The sequence below is a fragment of the Pezoporus occidentalis genome, unplaced genomic scaffold (assembly GCF_034315485.1).
Source record: "Pezoporus occidentalis ecotype Australia unplaced genomic scaffold, CSIRO_AGI_Poc_V1 ctg337, whole genome shotgun sequence".
NCBI lineage: Eukaryota > Metazoa > Chordata > Aves > Psittaciformes > Psittacidae > Pezoporus > Pezoporus occidentalis.
In genome coordinates, this window is record NW_026915344.1 from 204,134 (window position 1) to 218,223 (window position 14,090).

Here is a 14,090-nt window from a genome sequence, read left to right on the forward strand (position 1 = left end):
AAACTGCTAATATTTCACCCACTTCATGAAGTTCTCACTTCTGTATTTTTTCCCCAGTTACTTCAGTTTCTTTTGCCATCAAGAACATTGGTGTCAATACAAAAGCAACCTGAGGGTAATGATTTCTGCACACCAAAGGAAAAGGTTGTTGAGAGAAAAGGGGAAATAGATCTCTGCTTTAAGATCAGGCAGGTTTATTATAGCATCTTGCTGGCACCAGCAGAGAACAGTCTGTAGTTACACCAGTGTTTGCGGCTGCAGAAATGCTGCCTGGCTGCTTCTAGACTGTCAGCACAAAGATCATGTTTTGTTCTAAAAGTCGGGTCCCACAGTGGCTCAGGAGCTAATATAAACTGGAACCTAACAGGAGAACATGGCAGAAGATGCTGCCAGAAGAGAATTTCATTGTGTTGGTTGATTTACTGACAGCTTGAAAACTCCCCCTTGAAGGGCTTTATACTTCTGTACTATGTATGCCCTCAGAGAAACCTAAGCACAGTCGCAGACAGCGCTACAAAGTGGTGTTGCCAAACCATGCACTGTCTTTATCATAAAACAATTCCTCCCCATCTCCAGTTTGCCAGATGCAGGAATTCTGGTGATTTAACCTGTTACCCTGTGCTGTGAAAATAAAGAAAGTAGAAGAAACCAGACCATTTTTAATCTTTATAACAGTGAACAATCCCAATTCATTTTCCAAGGGAACTAATAATAACCTACTGCCAATTTTGAAACAGAATATAGTCTACTATGCGTTGCAGGAACGCAATTGGGGTTCACTGTTATGTGCCGTATCCTCTTAGTCTTTTGTAACTGCAAAATATATCTCCATTAGCTTTTCTGGGTATTGCTTTGTAATTTAGGGCTCTGGAAGCCATAAACCACCTGAAAACTCGGGAAGAGGTGGGAAAAGACATTAATGGCTAGGGAGAATCCAAGCCAATCCTGACAAGACAAGGCCATACCTCTATAATCTACATGGCAGAAACAGAACTGTTTGTACAGTGCCTTGTATAACAGCATCTCAGCCTCCATTTGCTTCAAGTAATAAGTATTTAACTTTTGTGCTGGAAAAGCTTGTTAAAACATCAAGAAAGGCCCTCTTGCTCAACAGAGAAACATCTCACCTCAAGACCCTAACCGAAGCCATTCAGAACACATCACAAGTTTGTTTTATCAACTCTTGTCTCCACAATGTTTCTTAAGATTTTCTCTTTTCTAAACCGGGAAGCTCACATTAAACTTTACAAAATAAACCTTATCAAAGAGTCTTTTAAGGCTAAAGAATAGCTATTTCGTGACATGACACACGTGGTAAACTGCTCATGCTTTGGTGGAGCGTGTTTTACTCCACAAACTAAAAGGTATGGAAGACGCCAGTCACACGGATTACCTCACCAGGATGCCTTCAGCCGTGCACGGCTCTCCCCGGCCTCACGGCACCGTTACTCCAGGCCTCTCCATCGCTTCGGTACCTTTAAATCAGGAAGAACCCCGTCACCGTTCCAAACGCGAGCTTAGTTAAGCCCAAGAGATGGAGTTCCCTCCTTACAGCTTCCAACCACCCGTTACCACGGCACGGCCTCACCCCGGCCCTCCCTCCCGGCTCTCGGCGGCACCCGGAGCGTGCCCATACCCGCGGTGGCAGCTCCGGAGCGCGGAGGTTGGGGTGTTGGGGGGGGGTCCCCCCATGGCGGTGCCGCCGCAGCCCCGTCCCGCGGCTCTTCCCCGGCGGCGGCCGCTCCCGCCCCGCCGCGCTGTTCCCCGCGCGCGCCCCCGCCCGCCGCGGGCTGTTCCCCTCCCACGCCCCCTCCCCCCGCCGCAGAGCTCCGGACCCAAGATGGCCGCCGTGTCAGTTTCGGGCTTCGCCGCCGTCCGGCCTTTGCCTCTCGGTTCCCGGCTCTCGCAGGCCTCGGTGAGTAGCGCCGGCGGGACCAGCCCGGCTCCAGAGGTTGGTGCCGGGGAGCTCGGGACAGGCGGCCGGCGAGATCCGTGGGCCTGGGGAGAGGGAAGGCCCACCGGGCGCTCCAGGCTCGCGGCCTGTTCCGGCCCCGCCGCCGCTCTGCGCCAGGCCCGGACCCGGCCGCCCGCTCCCCTGGGGCCCGCCGGGCCTACACCCTGGGGAGGCGGTGGCCGCAGCGCGGCGCGGATGAGGCGAGCGGCGGGGGCCGGGGGGCTGCGGGCTGAGCTTCTGCCTGTCTCTGGCACGAGAGAGCGCGGCTGAGGCGGGCGCGGGCCCGGCCGAACCGGTACGAGGAGCCCGGCTGCGCTCCCCGTTTCGGTGGGGATGGAGAGCGGCGCAGGGCCCGGCGGGCTGCCGGTGCTGCGGCCTGCACCCCGCTTCTCCCGATCCCGCTGCTGCGAGTCCCTCGGCTTGAGGCAGTCGCACCCCTCGGGGCGCCGTGCGCGGGGCCCGCCCGGGGCTCGGGGTGGGATGGGGACGGGCGGTAGCAGGTGCAGGGGCCGCTTGTCACGCAGATCTGAGCGAACGAGCGCTCCGGCGCCGGGGCCGTCCCGGTGTCGCCCCGGCCTGGCCGGGCGGTTACGTAACGCCCTGAGCACGGAGCCCCGCGGGGCCGGGCCGCTGCCTCTTCCCTGGCCCGATGTCCCAGGCGCACCGCGGGTCCCTCCGCAGCGCTGGTCCGCGGGGCGAGCGCCGCGTCCTTGCTGCTCTAAACGGTAGTTGTGAGTGCTCCCGGCGTGGAGCTGTGCGGTGGAGTCCGGTGTCTGCATGCGGATGTGTTCTGCGCGGTGATAAATTCTTCGGTACTTACTAGAAAGCAGAATGAGCGGACAGTGCTGATGAGTAGCTTGTGGCTAAAACTTCCCTTGCAGAAAATCGCTATTCCTTGTGATAAGCAGTTTGTGAATCCATGTTAGTGTACTCTTGCAGTAGAACTTCAGCACGACGTACTGTTATCAGACTTGGAAAAAGTCTTTGTCAAAGACAACTAAAGGCTTTGAAGAGCTTCGCACCCTTCATCTGCATGTTTAATTAGCAGTGTCATAAGCATCCCTTCTTCACTGTGTATGGTCACCTGTTACTTAGTCCTCAAGTGTTTTCTGTGTGCCTCATCTATACTGAAGATTATAATGTTGTATTCTTCTTTTCTATGGTCTCTGAAAGTGGAACATTTAATTACAATCTCTAGTTGCAGTTCTTCACTTTTTTTTTTCCTTGATGGAACATCTCTCATTGCTTTTCTTAGCAGGAGGGAATCAGACCTATGATTATGCTCCTGGAAGAGCTCTGAAAGTTTTTTGCTGTTTGCTCAAGGTTCTTGGGTATTCCTACTGCTTTCTGTTGAAGTTTCAGGCAGTGTCTTCCATGTGTTAAAATGAAGAGAGCTGCTGCTTTTTTAAGATCTTTGTTGTGTGCCTCCCCCGGCCCCCAAATGTTCATTTATGTTGTGCTGAGCAATGAGATAAAACTTGGTATAGAATTTATACTGACTTACAGATTAAACTAAAAAGGGCAGACTTCTTTCTCTAGGTTGTATGAATGATTTCAGTGTTAAAGCACACTTTTGTTAGTAGTGAAGATAAAACCTTAAATATTCAGTGTTTCAGAACTGTAGTAGTAGATTAAAAGTCTGCTTTGTGTGTATTAATGTTGGCTGCTAATTTGTTTTCCTCTTTTTCTTGTTTCCATTGGCAATATCTCTCTCCTGGTTTTCTTCCAGGCCTGATGTTACAGTTCTTCTTAGTGTGAGTGTGCAGACCAGAAGCTGAGGTGAGGTATGATGAAATCTGTATGCATTTGTGGAAAATTTTTCTCTTGAAGTTGTTATGGGATTTATTGGAAAGAATGAGGAAATTTCTAATTGTTTTGCTATTCTGTCTTCAGTGTGAAAACAAAGAATGTTTGAGCAAGGAGGAGTAATTCAGAACAGAAAACGTGTATGCTATGGTTAGCTGGTTCCTGTCACTCGAGAATCTGTTTTCTCATCGTGTGAGACTTGTTCAGCATCGGGATAAAGGATAACGACTCTATGGATATACAGAATCCTTCACCATGGTAAAACTCGCCAACCCGCTGTATACAGAGTGGATTTTGGAGGCAATCAAAAAGGTAAAGAAGCAAAAACAGCGTCCTTCGGAGGAGAGGATATGCAATGCAGTGTCATCTTCACACGGTTTGGACCGCAAAACTGTTCTCGAACAGTTAGAGTTGAGTGTTAAAGATGGAACTATTTTAAAAGTCTCCAACAAGGGTCTCAACTCCTACAAGGATCCTGATAATCCTGGGAGAATAGCACTTCCGAAGCCTCGGAACCATGGCAAGTTGGATGGTAAACCAAATGTGGACTGGAATAAACTTATCAAACGGGCAATTGAGGGCTTGGCTGAGTCTAGTGGCTCATCCTTGAAGAACATCGAGCGCTTTCTGAAAGGGCAGAAAGATGTGTCTGCGTTATTTGGGGGTAGCGCTGCCTCCATTTTTCACCAGCAATTACGATTAGCTGTCAAACGTGCTGTTGGCCATGGAAGGCTTCTTAAAGATGGACCTCTGTACCAACTCAACACTAAAGCAACCACTAATGCTGATGGGAGGGAGAGCTTTGAGTCTCTTTCCTGTCTCCCTCCAGTGTGTCTCCTTCCCCATGAAAAGGATAAGGTAAGGCCCAGTTTGCATGGATGTTTTCTTGTCATCGATGAAATGTGTCAATACAGGGTTGCAATTTGAGGTCAATGATTTGTTTAACTTGCATCTTGTAAGTTAGAAATCATTAATATGCATTTAGGATTCTACTGTAACTGAAATTCTGAGTGTGATCAGAGGAAGCATAGTAGATTTGTACGTGTGCCTCAAAACTGTGACTGAACTGTTGTCGGTGATTTACCTCTTAACGCTCCCATACAGCAGGATTGAATGTATGAGGATAGGCTCGATCTGGTTATGTTTATAAAGCATAGGATGTGAGCCTTCTCACCATAAGGTGAGGTGGGTTCGCAAAGCAAAGTTGAGATCACCTCCAATTTTCATGTTTTCATTTGACTGCCAGTTAAACTTCTCACTGGGACATAGCTGATACAGCAATGTGCTGATTAGCAGTTGTCATAGAGGCTTTCTTTATTCATATTTTTTTATTCAAAAAAGCACTTTCTGTCCCAGAACAGCTTTGCTGTGAAATAGGAAGAAAACGTATATAGAATATAGCAGTTGAAAAGTGCAGTCAGAGGATGTAGACAGTGGAAATGCTGGAATGAACACTCATGGACTTCTGTTCCCTTCTGTGTGCCTCCCCTCACCTGTCTTAAATATAGTTCATTATACAAACCACAGTATTTTTCGGTTGTTTTCTTGTATGCTTTTCCCTTCTCCTTTCTTCCATCCTTGTGCATGCCAAAGGTCTTTGACCCTCCATTCCTAATGATGAAGTTGTTGGAGTGAAATTCATAGCCAGGCAGTATCTCACCTGTCCTTGTGTTGCTGTAGAGGCAGTGTAAAACAGAAGTCTCTCTTGGTTTATTGAAGGCCAGTCTGCCAGTAATTCATAGGGCTTCTAGAATGTGAAATTACTTTTTTCTAACCGTAATAAATACATTTTTCAGCAGTGTTGGATTTTTGTTGTTGTTGTAAATACCCACTTCAGGGATGAGTTGAGTGTGTGATGCTCCTGGTATTCCAGGTGAGCTTTACTCTCTGGTGGGAGGGCTGCTTTATGATCTATTAGGGTTTGAAGACTTAAAACTACAGAAGTTCTAATTTAACTGTGGGAGCTCTATTGTGAACACAATACTTGGCTAGTCAGAGTATGGTATTGTGAGCTGGTGGAACATAGGAAGTAAGTATTACTATGCTGGAAATTCCAGCAGCTTCCTCTATCCTTTTTTCAAGTGTTCTGTCTACAAATGTTTCCTATGTACTTCAGTGATACCTGTAATGAAATCAGGGTAGCTGTAAAACGATATAAAAACTGGATTTAAAGAGGCCTAGGACATGAGGTACCTGACTTGAGAGTGGTAGAAACAGTGGAAAACATGAGCTGTGCATATTATTATTAATGCAGCATGTTTTGCAGCCTGTTTGGTCATCTTCTAACGTGCCAAAACTGGGGACTAGCTTGATACTCTTTCAGATGAACTGTTCCCTGGGGTTTTCTTAAAATAGGATATATCACAGAGTGGTGAGTGATTAATATGGGCTACTATAAATACTGAATTTGGTCTGTGGTTTGTTTTTTGTCGCCTGGAAGAGTAGCTTGTTGAGTTCTTGGGTGCATAAACCCATGCACATTTGTATGTATGTGCATTTTGGGCTGTTAGGTATGCTCCCTAATTCCTTTCCACCTGCTCAGGTGGAACATCCAACATAAGGATGCACAGTAGCTATAGCAGAAATTTTGCAAGGCACTTCCTGAATAAATTCTTTTGGGCTTGTGCTTTGTGGGGTATTTTTTGTTGATTTGCTTGTTAGTTTTTATCTAGTTGTGGGTTTGTGTGTGTTTGTTTTCAACGAGCATCCTCGATTCCTGCTCTTTACGTTCTCTCTGTGCTGTGTTACCCGTGCTGAGTTTTGTAGGAGTTTAGGGCATTTTGAAGATAAGCTATTAAAACATCTATGTAGATTGTGCCAGCATTAATTGACTGACAAGTCAGTGGAAGCCAAAACTTGAGCTCGTTCCACAGGAATTTTAAGGCAGTTTTGTTGGTCTTGTTTGAGGTTTGTGTGTGTGTGTTTTTGGTGGGGGGTTGCACAGACACAGAAGATCGTCCTTCACTGTTTTGTGTTAAATCTCAACCAATTCTGCAGATGCAAAAGGCTTACTGTGCTGTAGTCATTTTCTTGACTTACTGGGTGCTTGGGAGTGGGGAGGGATTTTTGTTTTGTTGGTGGGTTTCTTTTGTGTGTTTGGTTTGGGTTTCAGTTTGTTTTCCTTTCTTTAATGGGATTATTCAGTACAGATCCTTCTGCAGTATGTGACAGTGTTTCTCTTGATTCTTACAAGAGCCTTGGCAATGAAACATGAAAAAAAGCTCAACCTCCCAAACCTGAGAAATCCTAATGACCTGTGTCTTTGCTGCTGTTAGTCTTTTATCCTTGCAGAGTTTGGTCTTTAACATCCGTTTAAGAACTCTCCATGTCGCTCATGATCCAAGTTTATGAATCTTAAAGGTGTGATAGCTCTTCCTTTCATTTGTTCAAGTAGCTTCCACTGAGCTGCAAGTGTTTACCTGTGTGTTTGATAGTAGTGTCACTTTGCTTAGGTGCCTAGAAGTGAACATTCAGTTCTGCCTGTTTCCCTGTGCACTGTGAACCTGATGAGCAGCTTGCAGGAGGTCTGTGAGAGTCGAGGCTTACATTAAACATAAAGCTGCACTACAGAAGCTTTGGTTAGGAAACACTATTTGCCTTTTTTCAGCTCATTTTTTTTCTCTGGATGTTCTGTGAGTACCACGTTCTAGCGTTCAAGGGCAAAACCAATGGCAAGTTATCATGGTTTACCAGGTAGTAGTGACATGCTGCTTTCATGGTGGTTTTGAAATCCCTGGCCTAAAAGCACAACTTTGATGAAGACAAGCAAACAGGAAAAAACCCTGCTGATGGGCAGAGCTCAGTGCTGAAACTTACTTATCTGTTAGTGACAATGGCTGACAAAAGAAGAGTCGTCTTTAATTTCAGTTTTAATTGCTATGTGTGCCTTCACTCATGTAGGATTCACAAGTACCTACTTCTGTTGTGGAAAGAAGGAGGGGGGGTGGCAAATTATTGCAGTACCTAAAAGTAAAGGGAATTCGTGCTGAAATTGTACTGAAAGAGAAGATGGTTGAGTTGCTGCCTCCTGAGTAAGTATCACGCAAGCACTATCACTTCCACACAGCTGGGAGTAAGGAAATGCAGATGTCAGGGCTCCCACTTCAGGTTACCCAAAGAGGTAATAGGTGTGGAGCAATGTATTTTCAGTGCTGAGTCCACCATCCACTGATCTGTGCAGGCTGGACTCTTAAATAAGTAATCCTACTGTTACAGTGCAATTGCTACAGGAAATTTCTGGTTAAATATGCATGAAAGATTTCTTTAAAGCATAATCATCACTTGTGTTTCATTGTGTAATTAGTATACTTGCTATACATATAGTAAAAATGTATATACTATATATACTATATATGTTCTATATATATTTAGTAAAACCCAGGATTTTTACTCTGAAAGTATTTTGTTTCCTGTAGAAAATTTGCTCTATGCCAGTATCTGTTATGAGGAACAGTTTTATTTCATGAAACTCCCTCCTAATTGCTTTTAAAAATGCTTTTTCTGAGCTGGGAGAAGAAATTCTTTGGTGCTGCTTTGGAAACCATAATTTACCTTTAAATGAATGCCAGATTTGGTTTTGTCACCTTTATAAATGCTAAACAGAATAAACAATGATACTGTTTTAAGATATACCAGCTATTGAGGTGCCATTGGGATTAGAAAGGCTTGATACAAGTATGCAGAAAAAGCTTTGAGAGTTATCTTGATGAAGTTTTCTGGGCTATTTCCCCACCACTTTGTTGGGTTTTTAGTCGTGGAGGTTTTTCTGTTGGTTGGATTTTGGTCATGATTGGTGCAGGTGATGTAGAGAGGATTTAGGAAGTTAATCTTCCTCGAGCTGACGCCTTGTGGCTTTGCCAGAGGTTACCACAGCCATTGCAAAGATAGAACAAGGGCTATTCTGCTCCTCACCTGCTACGGTTTGCAGCCGAGTTTATTACTGTTAAATGAAATTGTTGGTTTAAGTTAATGTTCTGTGTTGTGAAATTGAGCTGCTGCTGGAGGGCAGAGAGGGCAGCGCAGGGCAGGAGGGGTCCTCGGCTCTGCTCTCTGTGGTGCCTCGGTTGTGTGCTGTCGTGTCAGCCCTGCAACCTGCCAGACCTTGTTTTAGCTGGACCACTAATGTTTTCATTTCTTTGCTGACCTTTTGGCACAAAAGGTGTGCTGCATTGCCAGACAAGAAAGGCTGATTTCTCTCTCCTACAGGTGCTTAGTTTGAAATACTCCTATTTGTATGTTTGAAGCCTGAAAAGTAACAAGTATCTGATGCTTACCTATGGCTATCAAATGCCTATTTATGTCTTTACTTGTGAGAAACTCCTTATGCAGGTGTGTGTTGCATCTTCAGAATGCTGGGGAGGAGGATTGTGGCTTGCAATACTTTAGGTCTTTTTTGATCAGAAACTTTGAAATAAATAAATCTGTGCCTTTTTTTTTTGGCTGCTGTTTTGTTGAATCAGAAGAGCTCACTGAACCTGTGCTGGTCTGGAAAGCCCTGGGTCATCTTACTGAACAGATCTCATTGGTACAGTAGTCTTTATTTATAGGGCTCTAGTACCTAATAGTTTGGCGCTGTACAAAAGTGTAATTGAAAAGTGTCTTGTTTTAGGAAGTTGGCATTTAGTGTGAAATAAGACAGCACTCAAGGGAGCAAAGAATAATGCTATCTGTGTAACAAATAAAGGTCGTGGTATACTAGCTAGATGGTGAAAATCTTAATTGTGTCTTTTAGTCATTCCTAAACGAATACGTTCATGGGTTTGAGGTTACAAAAAGTCATGACTGAGTATGATGGCAGCACTTACTGCAGGGTGTACCTCCCTTTGGAGGCAAGCACCATGATTTTAAACTGCATAGTATGATGGTCAAGTTCAAAGGAGGAACCCAGCCACAGCTTGAATACTAGCTGTATTCAAACCCCTGCTAGCTCAGAAAGCAGTGCTTCTACAGACGTTCAGGCAAACTGGGTTACCTTGATAAATGCTAACACTGTTATGCCCAGAATGCAAGTGCACTACCCTGCATGTCTTGTTTATCCATTCATCGTCAACAAAACCAGTAATAATGTATTTAACAAGTAAGAATGAAACTTATCACTTGCGTGGTCTGTGCATGGGGGTGTTTGCAGTAGGACTACAATTAACAAGGAGTGGTGGTGTGGTTTAAGCCAGCAGGTAGCTGCCAAATCTCGCCAGTGCATTGGGATGGAGCAGAGATGGGGTGGGGGGGGAGGAAGTGAAATTTGTGGGTTGAGCTAAAGGCAGTTTAATAGGACAGACAAGGAAGGGAAAATGAATAATAACGATGATAAAATAATTGTAATAACCAAAACAAATGATGTCCAGTGCAGTTGCTTACCGCCTGCTGAGCAATGCCCAGGAACTTCCTGAGCAGTGGGCCCTGACCAGCTTTCCCCCTAGTTTATATATGGAGCATGACGTCCTATAGTCTGGAATATCCCTTGTCCAGCTGGGGTAGTTGGCCTGGCTGTGTCCTGGCTGGCTCCCAGCTTCTTGTGCTCCACAGCCTCCTCACTGGTGAGAAGCTGAAAAGTCATAGAATCAGAATGGTTTGGGTCGCAAAGGACCTTAAGGTCATGTATTTCCAACCCCCTTGCCATGGGGGTCCTTGACTTGGTGTAAATGCTGCTGAGCAGCAACGTTATTCTAAATCTAAAACATGGCACTGTACTGACTACTAGGAAGGAAATTAACTGTGTCCCAGCTGAAAACAGGTGGACTGTTTAATAGTTAATATAGTACTATTACAGTGCAAGGATTACTGCACTACTACAAGGCTACTACAATGCAGTAATACTTAGTACTGTTGAAGAAGAAAGAGCTCTTTCTAGGTACACTATTGTGAGGAACCAAGCTATAGTAAAATGCAGGTCTTAAGGCTGGAAGCTCTTGGTAAAGGCAGCTTGTTCTGCTTTTGTTGATGCTTGTTTTTCACGATATGGGTAGTATTAACTGATCTCCATTGCACTCTGCTTGAAACTCCTTTATGTCAAAACTGGACATGGCTATAGCAACCTTTAAGTAAATGTCTTCCTGTTGTGCTGCAGTAGAGCTGATGGTATAAAAACACTATTCTGAAAGTGCTTCCTGAAAAAAAAAAAAATGGGGAAACTTCTGAGGCTGAAAAAGAGGAGGAATATTTACAGCAGATTGCCTGTGCTGCTCTCACGTGTTCCTTATGGCCCGTTTCCTGCTTTTGTGTTGCTATTTATATCTGGTGGTACTTATCAATCACTTTAACTATGGGTTATTATACATGCAGCACCCGTTAGGCTTTCTCTCTTGCATTTAATGGTTCTAGATCCCAGTGTGCACTTGTGCATAGCACATGAAGACAAACTTCTTTTATCTGTTTAGACAGATCCTATGCTTTGAGGGCATTATAGTTGAAGGCCTTTAAGCATAGAACAGCTATTGCTGTATTGTGCCTGCTTTAGGTTAATAACTGTTAATTCCATGTCTTAAAGCAAAGAACTGGCCCATTGCTGGTAAGGAAGTTATTTGTGGATTGGTTTGTTTTGGGTGGAGTACATAAATGATCTGCAACCAGAACATTGTAATTACATTTTGAGAGCTCACCCTTACACTCCAAGGATGCTCTTCAAGCTTTGGCTCTCAGCTGGGGGAGGATTAGGATTCCCTCTCTTCCAGCTGGTTCTGGAGAAGAGAAGGCTGTAGTTCTGTCTGAAACAAATCGTGGTTGGTAACAGATGGCCTCCATCTGCACTCTGTGTAACTCTGGAAACTCAAATGCTGAAAGATTTCTTTGGACTTGATTAGTGAACAGGTAAAGTAGTTCTTAGTAATGGAGCAAACATAAGCAGGTCATGGAAGCTGTGGAGGATGCTATGAGACCATGCTGTGAACTTAAGGTGAAATGGTATGGAATGATATCAGGAGGGTCTCTGACAGTGTTCAGAGTAATGGCAACGTAAAGGCAATGTTTGTGAGTGTGGGAAGACGTAAGGGTTGTAATGGGTACCTACATCAATGGTATACTGCTGTGGAGGAAGTGGTTTTTAATGGCATTCTCTGACATAGTTTCAGCAAAAGCTGAGGATAGGATAGCTAGTGAAGAATAAGGAGACTAATCCAATGTGCTGGCTGGATCTCCATTGTTAGTCTTTTCTGTTCTGGAGATTGTTGACAGATAGGGAATGGCACATCTCTGAAGTTTGGTTAATAAAGGAACCTTATTTATTACAGAGCTTTAAAGTGTAGTCAGGTAGGGAGGCAGGTGGAAGCTGGAAAACATCACTAAATAAACAACTTGCTTTCAGTGTTAGCTTTCTTATATACTGAGGGAAGAAAGAGCAGAGATACGTGTGCTATGCACAGAATCATAGGGTTGGAAAGGACCTTGTGATCTTCCAGTTCCAGCCCCTGCCATGGGCAGGGACGCCTCACACCAAGACCATGTCCCCCAAGGCTCTGTCCAGCCTGGCCTTGAACACTGCCAGGGATGGAGCATTTACCACTTCTCTGGGCAACCTGTGCCAGGGCCTCAGCACCCTCACAGTAAAGAACTTCTTCCTTGTATCTAACCTGAACTTCCCCTGTTTTAGGGGAAAGATAATTCTGGTGCTCTTAGTCACTGTGTTGCAGTGCCTGAGCTTCAGAAACTGCTGATTATGAAGGTATTATATAAAATCTTCAGCATGATCTTGGGGCAAAGCAGCTGCACTCACTTTGTCCTGCTACCAGGTTCTTACTCTCTTTTAAATATACATTCATAAAAATACAGTGCCTGACTGCCTCACTTCACCTGGGTTTGCCAAATCTGGGTACCTTTGTATGGGCGGCTTCCAGAATACAGCTTTGGGTAAAGAAGACTTCAGGCACTCGAGCTTCAGAGGTCCTGAATCAGTGTCAAATGAAGGGAGTTCCTTTATTCTGCAAAGAAAGAAGCTGGAGCCTCCCTTCCCTCCTGCCCCCCCTGTTTCAGGCAGGAAGTCCTGGCATGTGATTCTGATTGTGACGTACAGATCTCAAATTGTTTTAATCCTCTGATTAAAGGACTTCTTAGCTCTGGGAAGGTTATTTAACAACTGACTGTCTAAATATTGCCCGTTGACATTCTCTGAAGTTCTTAGCATGAGCACGTTTAATAGTAAGACAGTTTGAGTGTCAGCTCCAAGTAGTGGTCCCTTTTTTGGTGGGTTCTTAGATGTTGTAACAACTGCTTCTATGCAGCCTGTATATACTGAACTAATATCTAAGGTATTACCTGTAACACTTCACTTTACTCCTGTAGCAGCATTTCAGATGCTCCCTCCACTGCAGTAATCCTTCATATATTTCTTTTCATAGGGACTGTAGCGATAGGACAAGAGGTGATGGGTTCAAATTAAAACAGGGGAAGGTCAGGTTAGATATAAAAGGAGGAAGTTCTTTACTGTGAGGGTGGTGAGGCAGTGGAATAGGAGTTTCCTACTTCACTTTCCTGAATTAAGAAGACTACTTGCCTGCCTCCTCTCCATAGGCACTTCTCTGTAGCCATCTTCAGGAGGGGGTACAGCCTCTGAATCCAGAGGGAGCACGTTTGGTTTCTAGACATCCTTTGTATAGTAACACCATGTGCCGAGAGGCTGGCAGGCTGCAGCGCGCTGTCAGTCCAATTTGTTCTGGCTCCCTCCCTCGCTGAATCTGGTGACATCACACACAGAGATGTGCTTGCGAGAAAAACAGCAGAAGGAGTTGAATGGCTGCCAAAAATGTGCAGTATGAAAGTGAGCTGGCTGCTCCCAGGCTTGTTTTCACGACTCCCTCATTGTGTGCTTGCGTTTTCCACTTGCCAGGATGTTCTTTGCTGAACAAACACAGCAGCAGTGAAATCTCGCCGTACTTAGCACAGCGCAGGCTCACGCAGCAGCGTTGGAGGAGCAGCCTCATCTCCGCATTCAAAGTCATTCCTATTCAATAAATGATTCTAAAGCACCATCTCTGAGTTGGTTCTTCCAAAGCTTAACAATTTTCACGTGGGGACATCCACATTTGAAGGACTGTGGGGATGAACAGGGAATGCACAAATACTGGCTAGGAGAGATAAGAAAGACCATCTCTGACTGCCTAATAGAGGTTCTATAAGACTCTCTTTGATTAAATAAATTGCTCATGAACTCCTGTAGAGGATATATGAAATAGTTTACTTATACTCTGAAAAGCTGCATGAATGTTCCAGCTTTGCTTTCCCAAAGGATACAGGATGGCCCCTGAGATGAGGCCAGCTGCATTTGGGGCCACTTTCTGGTCCTCCTGTTCGTTTTATTCAAGGCAAAATAAATTGCAAGACAGGCAATGGGTTTCACTGC

The 14,090-nt window shown here is 44.9% G+C and overlaps 2 protein-coding genes across 5 annotated transcripts in view; one reads left to right on the forward strand and one right to left on the reverse strand.

Annotated features, from left to right (window-relative positions):
- Nucleotides 1-172: 172 nt before the first annotated feature.
- LOC134169141 (proline-rich protein 2-like) lies at nucleotides 173-2,733 on the reverse strand. Its single transcript, XM_062629393.1, has 3 exons — nucleotides 1,836-2,733; nucleotides 1,394-1,475; nucleotides 173-621 (listed from the first exon to the last, which is right to left on the reverse strand). Exons 1-2 carry the CDS (start codon nucleotides 2,731-2,733, stop codon nucleotides 1,435-1,437), a joined length of 939 nt encoding a protein of 312 aa, XP_062485377.1. The 3' UTR covers nucleotides 173-621; nucleotides 1,394-1,434.
- The window catches only part of KAT6A (lysine acetyltransferase 6A), a 31,943-nt gene continuing 19,622 nt past the window's right edge, over nucleotides 1,770-14,090 (forward strand). For 2 of the 4 annotated variants that reach the window (XM_062629405.1, XM_062629409.1), the window contains exons 1-3: nucleotides 1,770-1,915; nucleotides 3,684-3,733; nucleotides 3,848-4,618. In XM_062629405.1, the coding sequence (XP_062485389.1) occupies nucleotides 4,016-4,618 (603 nt within the window). In that variant the 5' untranslated portion in view covers nucleotides 1,770-1,915; nucleotides 3,684-3,733; nucleotides 3,848-4,015. The other 2 variants (XM_062629406.1, XM_062629408.1) reach the window with 2 other exon arrangements.

Excerpts from the sequence above, each read along its gene's own strand:
- LOC134169141 (XM_062629393.1), bottom strand. The coding sequence starts at position 2,733 with ATGCAGACACCGGACTCCACCGCACAGCTCCACGCCGGGAGCACTCAC. Across the intron at positions 1,476-1,835 it reads TGACACGGCGGCCATCTTGG|GTACCGAAGCGATGGAGAGG; the intron begins GTCCGGAGCTCT and ends CCTGATTTAAAG.